At 42.7% G+C, this 18,187-nt stretch overlaps 1 protein-coding gene across 1 annotated transcript in view; it reads right to left on the bottom strand.

Moving 5' to 3' along the window:
- The window catches only part of Msn (moesin), a 70,905-nt gene extending 53,443 nt beyond the window's left edge, over positions 1-17,462 (bottom strand). The window contains exon 1 of the mRNA XM_005335204.5: positions 17,222-17,462. Within this exon, the coding sequence (XP_005335261.1) occupies positions 17,222-17,233 (12 nt within the window). The 5' untranslated portion in view covers positions 17,234-17,462. The remainder of the gene's footprint in view (positions 1-17,221) is intronic.
- Positions 17,463-18,187: the final 725 nt, after the last annotated feature.

Raw genomic sequence — 18,187 nt, 5'->3', positions numbered from 1 at the left:
AAAAATGTGTACCCACCACCAACACACACACACACACACACACACATACATTCGCAGTTTCTTTCCTTTACCTCAGACAGTTCCATGAGCCAGATGTCTGATGAGCAGGGTTCTCAGTTAGGAATTACCTGCAATCAAAGGACCCCCCAAACTGGCAAAACCACAGAACCAGAGATGGGACCACCACTTTATTCACAGGAAAGTGTCTTACCTATCCACCAATAACTCCAACAACAATTAGACACATGTGAAATTACAGTAATATCTAGAACTATGGTCTACTGAACATTGAAAGGGGAGCATGCTTTATCCCAACAGCAGGGTCCACAAATCCCATCTTGTTCAGAAAGCCTTCACTCCTAAGAAAGCAAGCTTTTACAATGCCATTATTTTCCATTCAATGAATATGGACCCTTTATTTGTACAGATGTTATGTGTTCTTCTCATTTGTTAATTTGCTTATTAAGGAGCCCAAAGAGAATTTAAAATCTGGTTTGACCCCAAAAAATGGCAGTGTTACTTGTGTGTTTAAAGGTACATATGTATGAATGCATTGAAAAATACATTTACATCAGTGGTTAATGGTGGTTTACTCTGGAAAGTAGAGTCAGAGATAGAAGACAAGGACTTTTTATTTTTCAGTACTGTTTCATTTATTACAAAAATATATATTAGTTTCATAATGAAAAAAACTAATCCAAAATTATACAATAAAGTCTGTTTTTATTTAAGTCTGCCGAACAAACAACTGTCTGTTAACATTCCTTGTACAGTGTCTAGCTCAGCACTGCAAAGATAGACAGGAAAAAAAAGTGCTTTAAAAATAAGGTAACCTTCAGAATCTCTACTTTAGGGCATCCAACCTTACCTAGTAAGCCTAAATCTATACTTCCTAAATGCTGGTCATGCTCTTCCTTCTGGAGGAAGAGAAAAAAAATCCTCCTATTGCCCCTCAAATAAGCCTACCTTGAGCAGAACATGTTTGAATCTGTAAGTATATGTAGCTCTGGGCCTTCAGGCAGGCTCGGTGGTAGTGGTGATGGTGGTGCCAACAGCTGGAGTGAACAGCTGCTGGGTTCCCCAACATGATGATCTCCAGGACTTCCCTGCTATCCTTCCTGATCCATGACTGGCTCTGCTCATCCCTGAGCACAGAGGCCAACCCAATTCCTAAACTTTGGAGCACAAATCACTTAGGATTAGATGATACAAGGCAGCCCTGCTGGCCATGCAAAAGGAGAGTGCACATAAAAACATTAAAAACTGGGTAATGCCTCAAATATGTACTCTACGGTCAAACTCTGGGCTGTTTCACAAAGGCAGATAGAAGTGCTTTCATGGCTGCCTGTTCGAATCCACTAAAAGCTTTGATTCAAATATTCCCCTTGGCATGAACAATACTGTATTATGTGAAGACATGGAAAAAGGGAGTGGAAATTGGCTGTGAACAAGCTGGCAACTCACAGATAAACAGGCTCTCCAAGGTGCATAAGAGGGACAACGCCTTGTCATTCCTTACCACTACTAAGCCCCATTCTGCAAGGATCCAGATAGGTTCACATTAGGTAGTTTCAAGTACACAACTGGGAATGTTTGGCTAACTGGAAAACCTAGCTAAAGGAATCTAAGACAATTCCCACTTGACAAGAGTCTATTCAACACATATTGTATATATCTATTCAACAAATATTTGTTGAGAACCTCCTCTATGCCACTATGTTAAGTAATGGGGATACACTGGGTAATGGAACAGAAATTATCTTTGTTCTTATTCTAGTGGACCAGGCTAAGGTAATGGACAGACAACTCTCCTGAGAGCTTCAGCTTCAAGTCCAACTTCTGCTCAGGACTTATTACATGACTTCAAATGAGTCATTTTATCTTGTTATATTTTAAGGTTAACCAACAGATCTTAAACAGGCTCAGGTAATTTGCTTCTTTATAAAACATAAAATCCTGGAGTAGACTAGGAGTTTGCAAATATCTAAGACAGCAACAAGTATGTGATGAAAACAAAAAGAATACTAGATCAAAAATCTCCACTCAAAGATCTTAAATTTAGCTTGCAGGGTTCCCCGAGAGCCAGTTGTCCCACAAAGGTGGAATTGGAAAGCCTCTGAAGAGTGTATAGGCAATGAAAGACATGAAGATCTGTCCTAACATTGCATGGCAGGCTTGGGCCCAGGAGAACTGAAAGGTACCAGTTTCACTGCAGCTTCTATAACACTTCTACATCCATCTAAAAGGATATTAGGAAACCCTCTATTCTACTAGCATTTGTTTGATGCTAAAGAGCTAAGTAAACTGGGCAGTGGTGCACACCTATAATCCCAGCTATTCAGGAAGCTGAGGCAGGAGGATTACAAGTTCCATGCCAGCCCTAGCAACTTAGCTACATGCTATCTCAAAATCAAAAAGTGTGGGGGATGTAGCTCAGTGGTAGTGCAGTTGCCTAGCATCTGTGAGGTCCTCATTCTGATCCTCAATAATGTAAAAGAAAAAAAAAGGCTAAGAAGAAGGTGGTACCTCCCCACCTCTTTCTTTCTCCCCAGTCACTTCTCGCCATTCTTGAGCAGGGTTGTGCTGGAGATAGTTGGAGCTATGCTGCTCAGATGGGCAGGGAAATGGTACCTCCTTACCTCCTAATAAAGAGAATGAGGCTGTTGAGCCCCTATGTGGGGGGATCAGAGAAACTAGCATCTGGCATTCATGGCTCAAAGAAGATTTGATGGGATGCACATATGACAAAATTTTAAGAGGCCAACTAGAACAAAATTTCTGGAATATCCTGGGCCTACCACTCATTCCTCTGGGTCTTATACCTCACAGAGCATATTCAGAAGCATGAACATTCTGAATGAATCCTCACTATATATAACCTAAAGAAGTAGGGTACTATTACCCTTTCCATTCGACAAATGGGAAACTAAGATCTGGAATATTTTAAGTAGTTTACAAATTTGGGTGTGGCGATGCATGCCTATACTCCTAGTTACTTGGGAGGCTGAGGCAGGAGGATCACTTGGTCCAGGAATTTAAGGCCATCCTAGACAACATAGCAAGATCCTATCAAACCAAACACAAAAGAAAAATGAGAGAGAAAATAAAAGAAGTTTGCACTGGTGAGTTGAGACCAGCCAGGCTTTCTCTGTACTTATACTCAGGCCTCTCTTCCTTATAAGTACAAATTCACTCTCCCCTTCTTTGTGCTGTTTCTTCTATGACTGGTGCCTAGCATATTCTACCAGGTGCTCAACCAGTGCTGTGGGATTCCTTGCATACATTGCTGCTGCTGCTCTTCTCCATGTCTATCACTGATTAAACAGTCTTCAAAGGTTTAACTTTCCATAACCATCTGCATCTGGAGATGGCCTCCTCTTGAGGCAGGAGGAGTTAGAAGCCTTCAAATCCACAAGTTTGCCATAGGAGAAAGTCTGGGAGTTCAGATGGTTGCAAAACCATGATAAACATCATAACAGAAGTTCTTAACTAAGTACACTGGGCACACAGAAGTTGATGCAATTAATCTACTTAGGGGTATTAAGTAAGGCTTCCAGGGTTTGAGGATGTAGTGGTAAAATGGGTGTGTAGCTTGTGCGAGGCCCTGTGTTTGATTGAAAGTGCCAAGGGGGAAAAAAAGAGGAAAGTCTGAAGCATAGGTAGGGAAAGTGAAGAGGAAGCACCTAACATTTCAAGCTGAAAAAAAAAGAAGCATAGAATAAAGCAAAAAGAAATAAAAAGGCATGATGGCTTTACCACAGTTTAAAAAAAAGAGAGAGAAAATTATAGCTTACTTGGGAAACCCTGATCCCACAAAGCTGAAACATAGTGTGAGTGTGGGAATAAGTGGGAGATGAGCCTAGAAATGGAGGGAGAATGGGGCCAGGTATCAAAGGGCCCTCCCTACATGCCAGACTAAAAGGTTCAAATTTTCTTACGTTTGCATAACTTGCTAAAACTGAGAGTAACCTAAATGACCCCCAAAGGGAATAGTTAACTGAATTTGGCATAATCATTGGATGAAGTTTTATAAAGCCATTAAAATATTGATTTTTTAAAACCTAACATTTGGGCTGGGGTTGTAGCTTAGTGGTAGAGTGCTTGACTAACACTTTTGAGGCAATAAAGGTATTGTGTCCATCTACAACTAAAAAAAAATTAAGAATAAAAATGAATAACTAGCATTTATCTAAGCTTTTAGTGACATGTTTAATAGGAGGAAAGAAGTAGGACTTTTTATACACACTATGATTTCATCATGGAAAACTAAGGTACAAAAACACGATGTGACAAGAAATACAAATAATAATTGCTATGTTAAAGTGGTGGGTTTATGAATGATTTTCTCCCTGTATTCGCAAAACATTGCCATATGCCATGCTGGGTTTTGTCAAAAAGGGAGATATGAAAATTTAAAAAACACTCTTCTTCCATTTGATTTCATATTCCTTCTCCATCATCCTCCTGCTTGCCTACCCTAACTCATCAAGACCACTCTGATCTACCATCTGCAACTGACATCCTTAACAATACATATGAGGCCCCTAAGAAGAAGAAGAAGTTGCCAATAAGGCAGTTGCTCACAGAAGCAAGCACCTTCATGACCCAGAGGCCATTCCAGCTCGATGCTGGGAAACAAATTTGCTCCCAACAGCATTGTCCAGCTCTACCCAACTAAGTCTTCTCTATGAAAACTGCATTTGGAATTTGTTCCTAAAGAATGGAATATAGGTGCCAATACTTCTATCTTGCCCTCAATCCAGAGGCTCAGAGCAAGTGAGGCTCATGTTCATGGTCACCTCCTAGGTGGCTGAGAGACAACCTGGGGTCCCTGATTCACAAGCAAGCACTGGACAAAATAACAGTGAAAAAGAAGAGGAAGAAGTGATGTAGGAGGGGAAGATAGGGTAAAAACAGATCCAGACAAAGGTACAGCATCCCCCAGGAACTTGCTTATGCCATATCATCCTAGCAGAAAATTCAGAATCCCCTTTCCTTTTATTTATATTTCTAATCCATATTCATAAAATGCAGGACTAGTTGAAAACCCAACACTAAGCACTAGGCATGTGGCAAAAACTCCCTGGCTAGAAATTCCTCCACCCAAACCCACATTACCTAGTTTTCCTCATCCAAGGGCAACATAGACACCAGTGACTCAGACAGAGGAAGGGGAAGGGGAGCTTAGCAATTTAAGACTCAGCCAAAAGCAATTTCATAGCCTCAAGGAGAAGGATGTTGTAGGGGTGGGGGGTAGAGGAAGTCAAATCTCATTTACGCTCAGTTTTGGTTTGTTTCTTGGTTTTCCCCTTCCCTGATGGAAGAATGACCAATCCAAGGGTCTTGTATTCTTCCTGGAGTCACCAATGACCAAAAATAGCCAGCAACTGTAGTCTGCAGGCTGGACTCCAAGGCCCCACCCAAGGCACTCAGTCAACAGTTGCTTCTCCAAGCCAGGCTCCCCACAGCAAGCTCAGTGGTAGCTCAGAGCAGAGCTCACTGAAATAAATAAGGACACTTATATATTGATAGCTGGGGTGAAAATAACACCCTTGATGCCATTCTAAAGGGGAATAATGGCAACTTCTACAATCATTACTGTTTGCTGTTACACTGTTTCCAAGAACCCTCTCTTAAAGGGTTCAGAATTTCTTAAAAATTATCAGAATGTCAGAAAAAGATAGTATCTCCATTTCACAGAGACGGAAACTAAGGTTCATAAAAAACAATGTGTCCGAAGTCACAAAGGCAGAGACCAAAACTTAGATATGCTGATTCAGTCCACTATTCTTTCCACTATACCATTTCTACTAAAATGTATACTTTAAAGAAAGATATCAGACAAGTGCTCCAAGCTTGAAATGTCAAAGGCTCAACTCGTCTAACCTAAGCTCAGGGCTGGGATAGGGACCTTGGACTAAGCCCTCTCGGAAAATCCAAGCAAGAATGCTAGGCATACAACAGTTACATGCCAAAAACTGGACTTACCAACTTACTTACTTACTTTACCTACTCCAAAGGAATAGTTTCAGATGTTGAGAGTCCCAGCCCCACCCAACCCCCACACTCTAAGCCTTTTCAGGCCAAACAAGACCACTCCTAGATTGTCAGAATTCTAGGTAAGAAGCTAGAGAGGGGTGACCATGCAGGGTCAAGAGAACAAGAAAAGATAAGAAAGTAGGGTGGGGAAATCACAGTCATTCCAGAGCTCTCTCATCTTTCTCTCATTCCCCATTCCTACCCCTGTTAGGGCTCTAACCAAGGAGAAAAGATTGCAGGTAGCCTTGCATAAATTTGAAGAAGGCGTTCCCTGTACTGAAGGAGAATAGGGGACTAGTTGAGGTGAGGGGGCCATTTGAGGGGGGAGAAAAATAGCCAAATAAGGCAGACTTGACTGGTAGAGAATCATCAGGAAAGGTTCCAGAAGCTGACGTCGCAGGGAGGAAGCCTTTAGTCATCGGTTTCCTCTGGCAACTGGACTAAGGCCAGGAGGCAAACTCCCAATCTTAGGAAAATGCCCAAGCTATGGCAGCGAAAAAAAAGACAACTAGGCTAGATTTTTCCTAGACCCACCTCAGGCCCTCCTCAAACAGCTCTCCAAGTACCCAAAGCAGAGATGCGATATTCAAAAATGGCTAGTGTTCTGTTCTCACCAAGCATATGCTAGATCCACCATGGTCCAGAAACCAAGGAGAATAAGGAACCAGAGAAAAGGGGCTTTTCTCTACTACATCTACATACAACTAATATTGTTAATATGTTCATGTAGGGGAAATGAAAAATTAAAAGGCAAAGTGGTCACGTGACTTTTGTTTTCATTAAGGAAACTTCTATGGGCTAGTCAGTCTCTCACAAGTATCTACAATGATGTTTAAAGAGTTCAGCTCACTTTAAATCCTTAAAGATAGCAAACTAATGATACCATATTGGCTGTTTACCTTGACACCCGCCCTCCAACTCCATACCACAGAGTAGTCAATCTCAGTTAAAGATTACAAGTAAGAAAGAGCCTCTTTGTATACTTCATCAAAAACCCAGGCTGAGAGTTCTAAAAAAGGACTGGGCCAGGTGTGGGGCAGATTAGACCAAAAAAGTAAGATCCAAAACTATCTAAACATAATTAAGTCAAGAAAAATAAGACTTGCTGGGTGTGGTGGTGCGTACCTATAATCCCAGCAGCTTGGGAGGCTGAGACAGGAAGATACCAAGTTCAAAGCCAGCCTTAGCAATTTAGCAAGGCCCTAAGCAACTTAGTGAGAACCTGTCTCAAAATAGAAAGTAAAAATGGGCTGAGGATGTGACTCAGTGGTTAACTGCCCCTAAGTTCAATCTCCAGTACAAGAAAGAAAAAGAGAGAGAGAGAGAGAGAGAGAGAGAGAGAGAGAGAGAGAGAGAGAAAGAAAGAAAGAAAGAAAGACTGACTTCATTTTTCCCAGGTATTTAGGGGAAGCCAAAACTAAAGAGGGATAAAAAAAATGCTGACCAAACCTGCCTAGATAAGCCTTCTTCTCCCTCCTTGGATTATATGGTGTTTTTTCTTGTTGTTGTTTATTTGTTTATTTTTGTTTCTGTATTGGGGATTGAACTCCAGGGCACCCTACCCCTAAGCCAAACCTTTTTATTTTATTTTTTATTTTTGACAGTGTCTTACTAAAATTACTGAGGTTGGCCTCAAATTTGCAATCCTCCTGCCTCAGTCTTCCTGTTGGGATTATAGGAATGAGCTACCACACCCAGTTAATATTTGTTTTTTTATGACCAAATACTCACAATCTCAACTCTTCTGATTTGGTCTTGATCAATGCCCTGAACACACAAAGTATCTAGCAAATTCCCACAAGGCAAAAGTGTTGCCAGGTATGGGAAGAAATGCCAGCCTTCCAAGTCACCAATCCCACTAGGTGAAATGGTGCATGCCCTATGACTCCAGCTACTTGGAAGGCTGAGGCAATAGGATCACAAACCTAAGGCCAGACTGGGAAACTTAGTGAGATTCTATCTCAAATAAATTTTAAAAGACTGGGAATGTAGTTCAGAGGTAGAGTATTACACAGAGATTGTGGGGGAGTCACCAATCCCAGGAGCTCCCTGATAAAACAGTTGTACTAAGCAGAAACAGAGCCATTTACCATACTAGTAGCCCTTACCTTATGCTACAAGTCCACTGAAAGGAGCAACAACTCTGGAGTCTCTGTCATCAGCCACAGCCAAATCTGTGCTTTGAAACTCACCCAAAAGGCCTTGTCTCCAGGTTCAAGACACAAATGCCACAACTGGTCCCTGGCCAGCAAGTGTCACAGTCCTTTACCTATCACAACCATACACTGAGAATTCTTTCTCCTATCTACCCCTTTTCCCAAATACCTGATCTCATAGCAAAACCACTGGAAGACGTGAAAGCTATTTCTAGTCTGCTGACCTAAACAGAGTCCTCAATGAGCTCTATTCCTTGATTCTGATGGAAGCATGAAGGAAGGACCCTTTTATATACCTACTTGGACAAGAAAGATAACAGATTTGTTATTTTGTTTTGTTTTGTTTTTTGTTTTGTTTTTGGTGCCAGGGATTGAGACCAGGGGCACTTAACTACTGAGCCACACACTCAGCCCTTTTTATTTATTTATTTGTTTATTTGTTTGTTTGTTTATTTATTTATTTATTTATTTAAATTTTGAGACAGGGTCTCATTAAGTTGCTTAGGACCTCGCTTAGTTACTGAGGCTGGCCTTGAACTTGCAACCCTCCAGTCTCAGTCTCCCAAGCTGTTTATTATAGGCATGTGCCACTGTACTGGGTAAAAGACAACAGATTTATAAAAATTAATTCACACAATTCTGGAAAACCCACGGTACAGTCTTCCCCACAGACTTCTTTAAAAAAAAAAAAAAAACCTTTAAACGATTTGCCATATTTTATTGGTGCATTATAATTATGCATAATAGTGGGATTTTTGTGATATATTCATACTTGCACATTATATAACAATGTCATTTGGTCAATATATTTCCCTAGTATTTCCTCTTTCCCTTCCCTCCTGCCTCCTCCTTGTCCCTTTCCTCTATTCTATTGGTCTCTCTTTGATTTTTATGAGATGCTCCCAAACCTCTCTTTTCCATTTTTTTCTGCTCTAGCTTCCACATGTGAAAAAATAAATGACCATGACTTTCTGAGTTTGGCTTATTTTGCTTAACTTGATGTTCTCCATCCATTTTCCTGCAAATGACATACTTTCATTCTTCTTTACAAATGAGCCCACAGATCTTTTCAGAAGGTTTGCCATTTAAGAACAGACTATTGGCTCTAAATAATTCTTGAAAGATACCAACAACTTAGTATATGTATCCATGTACATTTCTGTAGCTCCCTTTGATAGAATCAGCACCTTAAGCCTGCCTTTATTTCAAATAAATTCACTTTCATGAGGGTGCTAATTTAGGGTCACATGTTTTATATCCATGTACAAAAGTCACATCACTTTTTCAACCAGAATATCCATTGCCCCAAGTATATACATCCTTTAAGGCCTTGTTAATATCCTAGTAAACCCTCCCTTATCAAAATCTATAGACAATCCTAGGCATACATTTGTCTCAAACCGTTTATAATTGGGTTAACCCTAAATCCCCATTTAAATAGATTTTTAATAGTTTTTTAGTTGTCAATGGAGTTTTTTATTTTTATATGTGGTGCTGAGAATCGAACCGAGTGCCTCACACATGCTAGGCAAGCACTCTACCACTGAGCTGCAAACTAGGCCCTTAAGTAGATATTTGAATGCAGCAACTATATCCTCTATTCATTTGTTTATATCATCTACGGTGAAAGCTCATAGAAGTCACTCAATAAATGATAGGAATACAGCTTCCTGTGCCAGGCACAGTGGCTCATGCCTATAATCCCAGCAACCAGGAGATTGAGGCAAGAGGATTGCCAAATTCAAGGTCAGCCTCAGCAACTTAGTGAGGCCCTAAGCAATTTAGTGACACTCTGTCTCAAAATGAAAAATAAAAAGGCATGTGGCTCAGTGGTTTCAAGTGGCTCTTAAACCAAATTCCCCCATATAAAAAAGAAATAAGAAAGAAGAGAATGCAGCTTCCTGCTTTCCTTCTTATTCATCCTATCTAGCAGAGGGTTGGACATAATAAATAATAGATCATGGGGCTGTGGTTGTAGCTTAGTGGTAGAGCACTTGCCTAGCATGTCTAAGGCACTGGGTTCGATCCTCAGCACCACAGATAAATAAATAAAAGTATTGTATCCACCTACAACTAAAAAAAATTAAATATATTATTAATAAATCATTTATTCACTTTACCAATAATCATATCAACATTATATCAGTATATAACAGTTATACCAATAATAATAATAATACATATAATTAATATTTGTATAGCATTATTAGATGCTAGGCACAGTCATAAGCACTTTATAATGAGTTACCTCATTTAATTCTCACAACAACCCTATGATACAAGAATCATTATTATCTTCACTTTTGAGGAAAATGAAGCACAGAAATCAGTAATTTAGCCAGACATAGTGTTCTATACCTACAGTTCAGTTACTCTGGAGGCTCAGGGAAGAGGATTAATCACTTGAGCCCAGGAGTTTGAGATGAGCATGGATAAACACAGTGAGATCTCATCTCAAAAAGAAAGAAAGAAAGAAAGAAAGAAAGAACAAAACTTTAGGAAAATGGAAAGAGAAATGAGAGGAAGGAAAGGAAAAAGATATTCAGTAACTTGCCCAAGGCTACACAGCTAGTTATTCACACTTTGGGCATTTGAGTCCAAGCAGTCTGGTTCTACAGTCTGTTCTTTTCAATACTATTGTGTGCTCCCATTCTATAAAAGCCTGGAAAGTCCATTTTTGGCTAGCTACCTACCACTGACTTCGCCTACAAGCACCTAGAAGTTAGTGGGGAGAGCTGAGGCCAGGAGTCTCCAGTCTGTATCCAAAAAGGTTTCTATGGCAGCAAATATTGTCACCAAACTGGAAAGGAAAGTACCATAATGTTCTCTTAACTCAAGGGACAGGTCAAGTGTAGAACACTGAGTCAGAATTCAAAGAAGTCAGAGCTCTAAACTAAAAAGGGCAAAGAGAAAGAGGGGAATTTGGGTTAGGGGCAGGCAGGAAGAGAAGAAAGTCATTCTAAGGTCCCAGAAGAACTGAGTCACCCACTCACTGGAACCTGCCACAGCAGAAGGTATTTAGGGGAACTCCATTGCAGCCATCTTGTTAATGTAATCACCATGGAGCCAATTCTCTGGAAGTTTATGCCCCCTGGGTGAAAAAACTTTTCTTCCCAAAGCAGTGGGAAGATCTTCAGTGGGAGATCACTAACTTGGGATTTAAGAAAGTCAAGTTCTCCTTTCCAATTTATGGAACCCCTAACAAGCTACCTAAGCCCTCTGGCCATCAAGCCAGAGAATATATAACTCTACTCCCTGAAGATTCTTAGGACAGCATGATCTGGTCTCTAGCAAGAAAACACAGCAGGTTTCCCTTTTTTTCAGCCTACACATCTGCTTCCACTATCCTTTACAGCCAAAGCAAAATACCTTCCTAGGAAATGCTACAAAGAGTACCTAAAATCAGAGCCTGAATCATCTCTGTATAAAGAAGCCCCTGAGGTCAGCTCCAAACACTCAGGGCTTGTTGTTTCCCTGACCATCATGGTCAAGTCAACTCCAGCATAGAGGGAGAAAATAGAACTCCCTGGAGTGAGCACCTTTTAGAAAGCAGGTATTTAAAGTTCCTCCCCTATACTGGCAGCTGGGCAGGTTGGATTTAGTCCTAGCCTATTACTAATTCATTCAAATCTCTTCCCTTTTCTGTGCCTTGACGTCCTCACTGAAAACATACAGGCTAAACTGGAAGGTTTAAGGCCAACTTAAATGTCCTGTGGTGAAATACCTCTGGATGGTGAGAAACCCTAACCAACCAGAACAATCACTTAAAGGAAAGCTTAAGGCTGGGAAGCTCTGGGTTATTTTAAGTGTATTTGAAAAGCTGCACTCTACACAGCTAGTCCCCAGCTTTGCTTAAGTCTTCCAGCTTCTCAGTGTCTACCAAGGTATCTAACTATCACTCTCACCTGGTTAGAAAGAAATTTGAAACTTGACCTAGTATCTTCATGGCCTTTCAGCAGAACTGTAGGGGGTCTACCCTACCCTCAGTCAGGCCCTGGGAAATGTTTGAAGAAAGGCAGGGAAACCTATAAAGCTTATACTTTCTCTCCATTTCTTTCTTTCCTTAGTAAAGCACAGTTTTTCCCCTCCAAGGACCTGGGAAGAAAGAGGCAAGAGTGCTCACCCGGGTCTTGTCAGATCTACTAATGAAACAAATCAACTCCCAAATTAGAAAATCTCCATTCTGAACTTGCTCTGGAAGTAACAGCACTCCAGAAGTTTAGGGAAACAAGATACATTTTAGCAAACTGTTCAATGTTGTATCCCCTAGCACTGCCTGGTACATAGAAGTTACTCAAATCTTCAGGAAAGATTGTCTGAAGAAATGAAGATAGGAACAGAAGCCCCAAGTAGTACCACCAAGGGCTGGGAATGTGGCTAAAGTGGTAGAGTGCTCACCTAGCATGTGTGAGGCACTGGGTTCGATTCTCAGCACCACATAAAAATAAAATAAAGACATTATATCCACCTAAAACTAAAAAATAAATATTAAAAAAAGAGTACCACCAAGGCTCTCAAGAACATCATTACTAGATGGGTCCCTTGAGTTTTTACCTAGTACTAGGAACACTGAGAGACTGAAGAAAGAACTTAAGAAAGGGCCTTCATTTGGATCACTTTACAGAGGACAAGAATAAGGATCTTGGGCCTGGGGTTGTGGCTCAGCAGTAGGGCGCTGGCCTAGCACATGCAAGGCCATGGGTTCAATCCTCAGCACCACATAAAAATAAATATAAAGGTATTGTGTCCAACTACAATTAAAAATAATATTTTAAAAAAAGAATAAGGATCTTCTTACATAAAAAAGGAATAAAAAATTTCAATATTGTTTTACTTTCCATTTCCCAGCACACACCTTTCAAATTCACATAATCCTGAGCTAACCCTCCAAAGTGGCAGTTCCTATACCACACATTGGAACCTGGAATTAAAAAGGTTTTCAGCTCTGCCAAGCATGAAATGGGAGGAGGGATGAAGAGCAAAGCTAGTCAATCATGAAAACACCAGCCCCATCACTTGACCAACAGACTCCCCAAAGAAGACTACCTTTGTACTCTGGTGTGTGTGTGTGTTTCCTTTCAGGGCAAAAGAATGATGTAGGGTAGCAGAAAGAAAAGATTGAGTTAAGAAAGAGGCACATGATAAATCCAGTTCTATCTTAGAAAAATCAGAGACTGACACAGGTCTATCTTTGAAGATCAGAGCAATTCTGTCCATGAAAGGCCCAACCCTGATAGTGTTGGTACAAATCTTCTCCCCTCCAGGGACACTGAGTCTAGAAATTCCAGTAGGAATGTGACTCCCAGGAATACACAAAGAGACCTAAGAGAAGCTGTTGCCAAGCAACACTATTAGAACCGAGTTCAGAATAATCATAGCTGTCATCTCATCTCATCCAAAGAGAATTAGGTTTAGAGGCAGAGGGATAGACAAGATGACCTCTGTAAAGCAGTTGCATGAGAAGAGGAGGTAAGAGAGAAGAAAGAACACCACCCTCAACATCTAGTAAAAAATGGAAAGTTAGCAGATTTATGGTCAATACCACTGACAGAGCAACATTCCTTCCTCAAGCCTAACATGGGAACATAGATTAGTTGGTGTCCTTGAGGATCCCACAAAGGCCCTCTTGCCCAACCAGCCCTTCTGTACCCAGAATGCTCTTCAAAGACAAGCCTTAAAAAATCCCAAAGATGGGTCAGTATAATCCATGCTTTCAAGAAGTGTGCAGTGAACTAAAACATGAAAAAAATGAGAGGTAGAAGCCTCTCTCATATAACCTCAATTCCTAATCACTTGCTCCACCCTGAAGTCCATAGGTAGGTCTGGTTCAAGGGTTGAAAGACTTAGATTCTGCCTCCTATTTACAAAGTACCACTTTAGTGCCACTTGAATGGCTCAAGTAATGTTAGGAATGGAAGGAGAATAAACAGTCTACATAGCCCCTGTTAAAGTTTAGCTGAATATAGACTGAGAAGCTCTCAAATACTTCAAGGAGCTATGCTCTATGTCTGCTCACATGGATGATGCCATCAAAGGACCACTCCATCACCATTCCCCTGACCTGTTGCTCTACGGCTAAAACCCCAGCAAATCAAAGAGATCTTACCAAGATTGACCCTCTAAGAACTAGACTCAAGTCCTAGCACTGCCACTGACATACTGTATCATCTAAATTAGTCCTTCCCTATCATAAGTTTCAAGTTCCCCATCTGTACAATGGGAAGGACTGGACTTGATACTTGTAGAAAGCCTTTTAAATGTTGACATTTAATAAATCATAAGGGGAGAGCCAAAAAACTCAAGAACATTTTGAAAATTCAAAATAATTTCTTTCTATGGAATCCAAGATAACTGCCAAATCTTTCTGATTTGGGGAAAAAATGTTAAATGAGGTAGGGAGATGGAAAAACCTTTTTACTCATAATTTTCTTATCACCAGAAATCACAGCTGACAGTTAATAAGCTCCTTCATTTTGGCTACTACGGCAGACTCAGGAAACTGGCAACCAGAAGCAGAGTCCAAGAATGGCAAGAAGGGGGCTGTGCATGTTTTAACACATTTAAGGGAGGCTGGCTTAACTAGGAGAAACAATTGGCTCTAAAAGTGAAACTGGCCCTGGAGAGACCAGAGACATGGTTCATATGAATGAATGGGTTTGATTTTTTCCACTACCTTTGTCTATCTGTCATACTCCAGAAATAGCCTAAAGCACACCAATGGAGAAGGAGTGGTGAGAAAAGGGAATTTTCCCCTCTTCATTAAAGTTACTGGCTGGTATACAGTGAACTAGGGTGTGCCTCTGGATGGCTCAGCCTTGGGATGAGGAATAAGAAAAGCAACAAGAGACACCTTGTGACACGCCCAAATCTTACCAAGAGACCACACAAATTCCAGCATAGGTCACTTTGCCCAAATTACATATTTCCTTTCATCTGGTGACAAAGAAGTCCTGAGAACAGTGCACAATTTGCTTTCTGCAAGAAAGTGAACTCAAACTTCAAGAACCAATGAATGGGTCATGGTAGTGGGTCAACGGAGTGAGCATTAGTGGGCCTGAACCCCAATTGTGGCTCAGTACCATGAGCCCTTAGGTAGGGTACTTTCTTATAGGCCTAAATATTCTTATTAATATTTTTTGAAAAAGAAGATTACACTAGAGTCTCCAAAGTCCCTTTTTCTATGGTCTTAACAGGCATGACATAGTTGTTCCCCCAAAAAATTGCCATTTCTTGAGTTTAACAGAATGAGGCTCTCTCTCTCTCTCTCTCTCTCAATATGCATAAAAATACTTCAGTACTCAGGTACTTTTAGCACCCCAGGCATGACTCCAAACATTTCTCTGTCTCCATATTTAGGGAAAGGATCAGCACTCCTTCTTCCTATTTTGACTGAGTTGGGCTAGTTATTGCAACTTTGAGCTGACTTCCAGACCCATCAAGTTGTGTTTAAAGTTAGATGTCTCAGAATTGAGCATGAGATATACCACTAAAGAAGAGAGGCCACAGAATGGAGTCTAAATCAAACTGGACAAAGCCATACCTTAAGAAGAGGCAAGAACCAACAGAGTGAGATAGACAGAAAAGGGCCTTCTTGGAGGATTTTTGTAGTCCTCTGTGTTGGCAGTCAGTGGGTTTTCTCTCATCCTTTTGCAAAACCACTCTCTTACTTTGTAGGGGGAGGGGTTTGGTTAGAAAGTGTGGAAAAGTCCCATGTCATAAAACCACAGGCAATTCAAAAGAGATGGTGAAAATATATATTTGTTGAAAATTTGGTGTTTCTGAAGGACAGTGTTCTGGAAAGGCAACAATAACTTGACAGTGAGATTGGAATATAGCAATGTGGCTACTAAACCTCAGCATGCACCCAAAGAACTGGGTTCCCCAGTCTTCTCCTCTCATCCCATGGGCTCACAACCTTTCTCAAGGTTACTAGTCACTATCTCCAATCTACAAGGCTCAAGCAATCCCAGCATATATATATGGGAACACTATACCTTGTAGGTCAGCCCAATAAGCTGCTTGACTCAAGCCAAGGTGGTCACTGTGCCTTCCTGAACAAGGGAAGGGCCCCAGCAGCCATTTGGCATGACTTGCACAAAAGCAAGCAGAGCTCATTAGTCAGGCACACCCCTCCCCCGCCCCTCCCTCCTGGGCATCCGGCCCCCCTAGGCCCCACTCCCAAGAGGCTTCTGCTCTTCTCATAATAGCCAGTGGGGTGGAGACCAGATCCCAAAATCAACCACCATTCTAGAAAGGTGTGGCCCCATAGGAGAGAACCTCCTACACCTCAAAGAGCAGTCAGGAGGGGATAGAGAGGCATTAAGTAATGGGAAGGCCAGGGATTTGGCAGGTAAAAGGGAGGAAGAAACTGGTCCTCTCTCCCAGTAGACTGAGTAGGCCTCTCCTGAGACTGGTGCCTAGTCAAGTGTTAGCACTCCTGGGTAAAAGGGGGTTATATGGATGATGAGTCCCTCTACATCTCTTTCCTCACCTCCTAGTGGGAAACAGCAGGAGCCGCCCTGGGTGGCTGTATGAAAGGTGGGGGCGGGGGGGTGTGTGCAGGATCCGCCCTGAGCAGCTCCCTCTCTACTCCCTGCTTCTCTCTATTCTCATAGCCCCTCTAGAAAAGTGGCAGCCTTGCCCCAAAAAGGCGCCAATTCCTGGGCCCTAGGAAGTGTACTCCTCACAACTTAAGTCCTCTGTCCCGAGTCCAGGGCTCTTTGGGGGAAGAGGGTACCCCGAGCCGCCAACGAAACCTTCCCCACTGTCGCATCCCGGATGCAGGGAACTGGAACCTGAGAAAAGGGGCCGGCCCCGCCCTGACCGCACTTCTAGCCTGGACATCCCCTCACTCACTAGGGCACACCAGATCAGGACCAGGTCTCCTCCCCACCTCGGGCCATGGCGGAGGGAGAGTGTGGCGTCCCAGGCAGGCCGGTGGCCGGCCAAGCCCATGGCCATTAACATAGGGCTACGAGGGTCAACTAGTACCCCAGGCGTCTACAGCGCCAACCCCCAGCACTCACCGTCTTGGGCATGGTGGCGGCAAAGGCGGCGGAGTTGAGGAAGTTTGGCTAGAAACTGTCGGGCAGCGCTGAGCACGTAGTACCCACGGCTCAGACTCCGGGGTCCGGGGGCTCGGATTGGGTCCCTCTCTAGCGTCGGGGAGACTGCTCGGCTTCCTGCTAACGGGCCACGACTTCACAAACCCCACCCAGGAAAGAGCCACCCCCGTTGCGCCGCCCGCTCCTTTATGTGGCCCGGCTTCCGCGCCGCTCCCCGCCCTTGCGCCCGCCTCCCCGCCTCCCCGCGGGCCGCTGGCCTTGCCCCGCCCAGCCCGGCCCTGCCCAGCCCAGCCAGCCTGGCCACGTGGGGGGGCCAGGCTGGGCTTGGGCTGCCTAAATGGGACTCTCACCCCCGACCAGGCCCATTCGTCTCCCACCTCCCTCTCAGTCCCCAGCCTCACACGTCCCGGCCATCCTGCCCCGCCCCCGCTCAGAGCCAGAGCGGGACCCTGGGCCGCACCCTAGCAGATGCTTAGGCAGCCCCTGACTGCAACTTTTCACTGATGAGGAACTCACTATCTATCACAGCCTGTTCCTCAATGCAATCCTGCCTCTTAGAAAGTTCCTCCTGGGCGCGTCTGAACTCTTTTTCTGTGTGACCTCCATCGTTCGGTTTCAGCTCTGTTCCCTGGAGCCACAACTATCCTCCTACAATCTAACAGCTTCTCAGAGGTCTGAAGATCCTATATCCCCCCCAGGAAACGTCTCTTGACTAAATGCCTTATTTCCGCCAAACTTCATCTATTCTCTTCTGTAGGACTCATATTTTCTCTGCATCTTTGTTAGGTCTTCATTTTCACAAGAACCTTTTCCCCCACATCTGTATTCTACTCACTTTTGTTCTATATCCCAGCCGCCACTCTTCTCAAATCAGCGTCCTCTTTCTTCAGCCCCCTCCCCAACACATTCCCTTTTTGATGAAGCTAT

The sequence above is a fragment of the Ictidomys tridecemlineatus genome, chromosome X, assembly GCF_052094955.1.
Source record: "Ictidomys tridecemlineatus isolate mIctTri1 chromosome X, mIctTri1.hap1, whole genome shotgun sequence".
Taxonomy (NCBI): Eukaryota; Metazoa; Chordata; class Mammalia; order Rodentia; family Sciuridae; genus Ictidomys; species Ictidomys tridecemlineatus.
The sequence above is the reverse complement of the archived record's forward strand: the minus strand, read 5'-3'. Positions and strand labels throughout refer to the sequence as shown.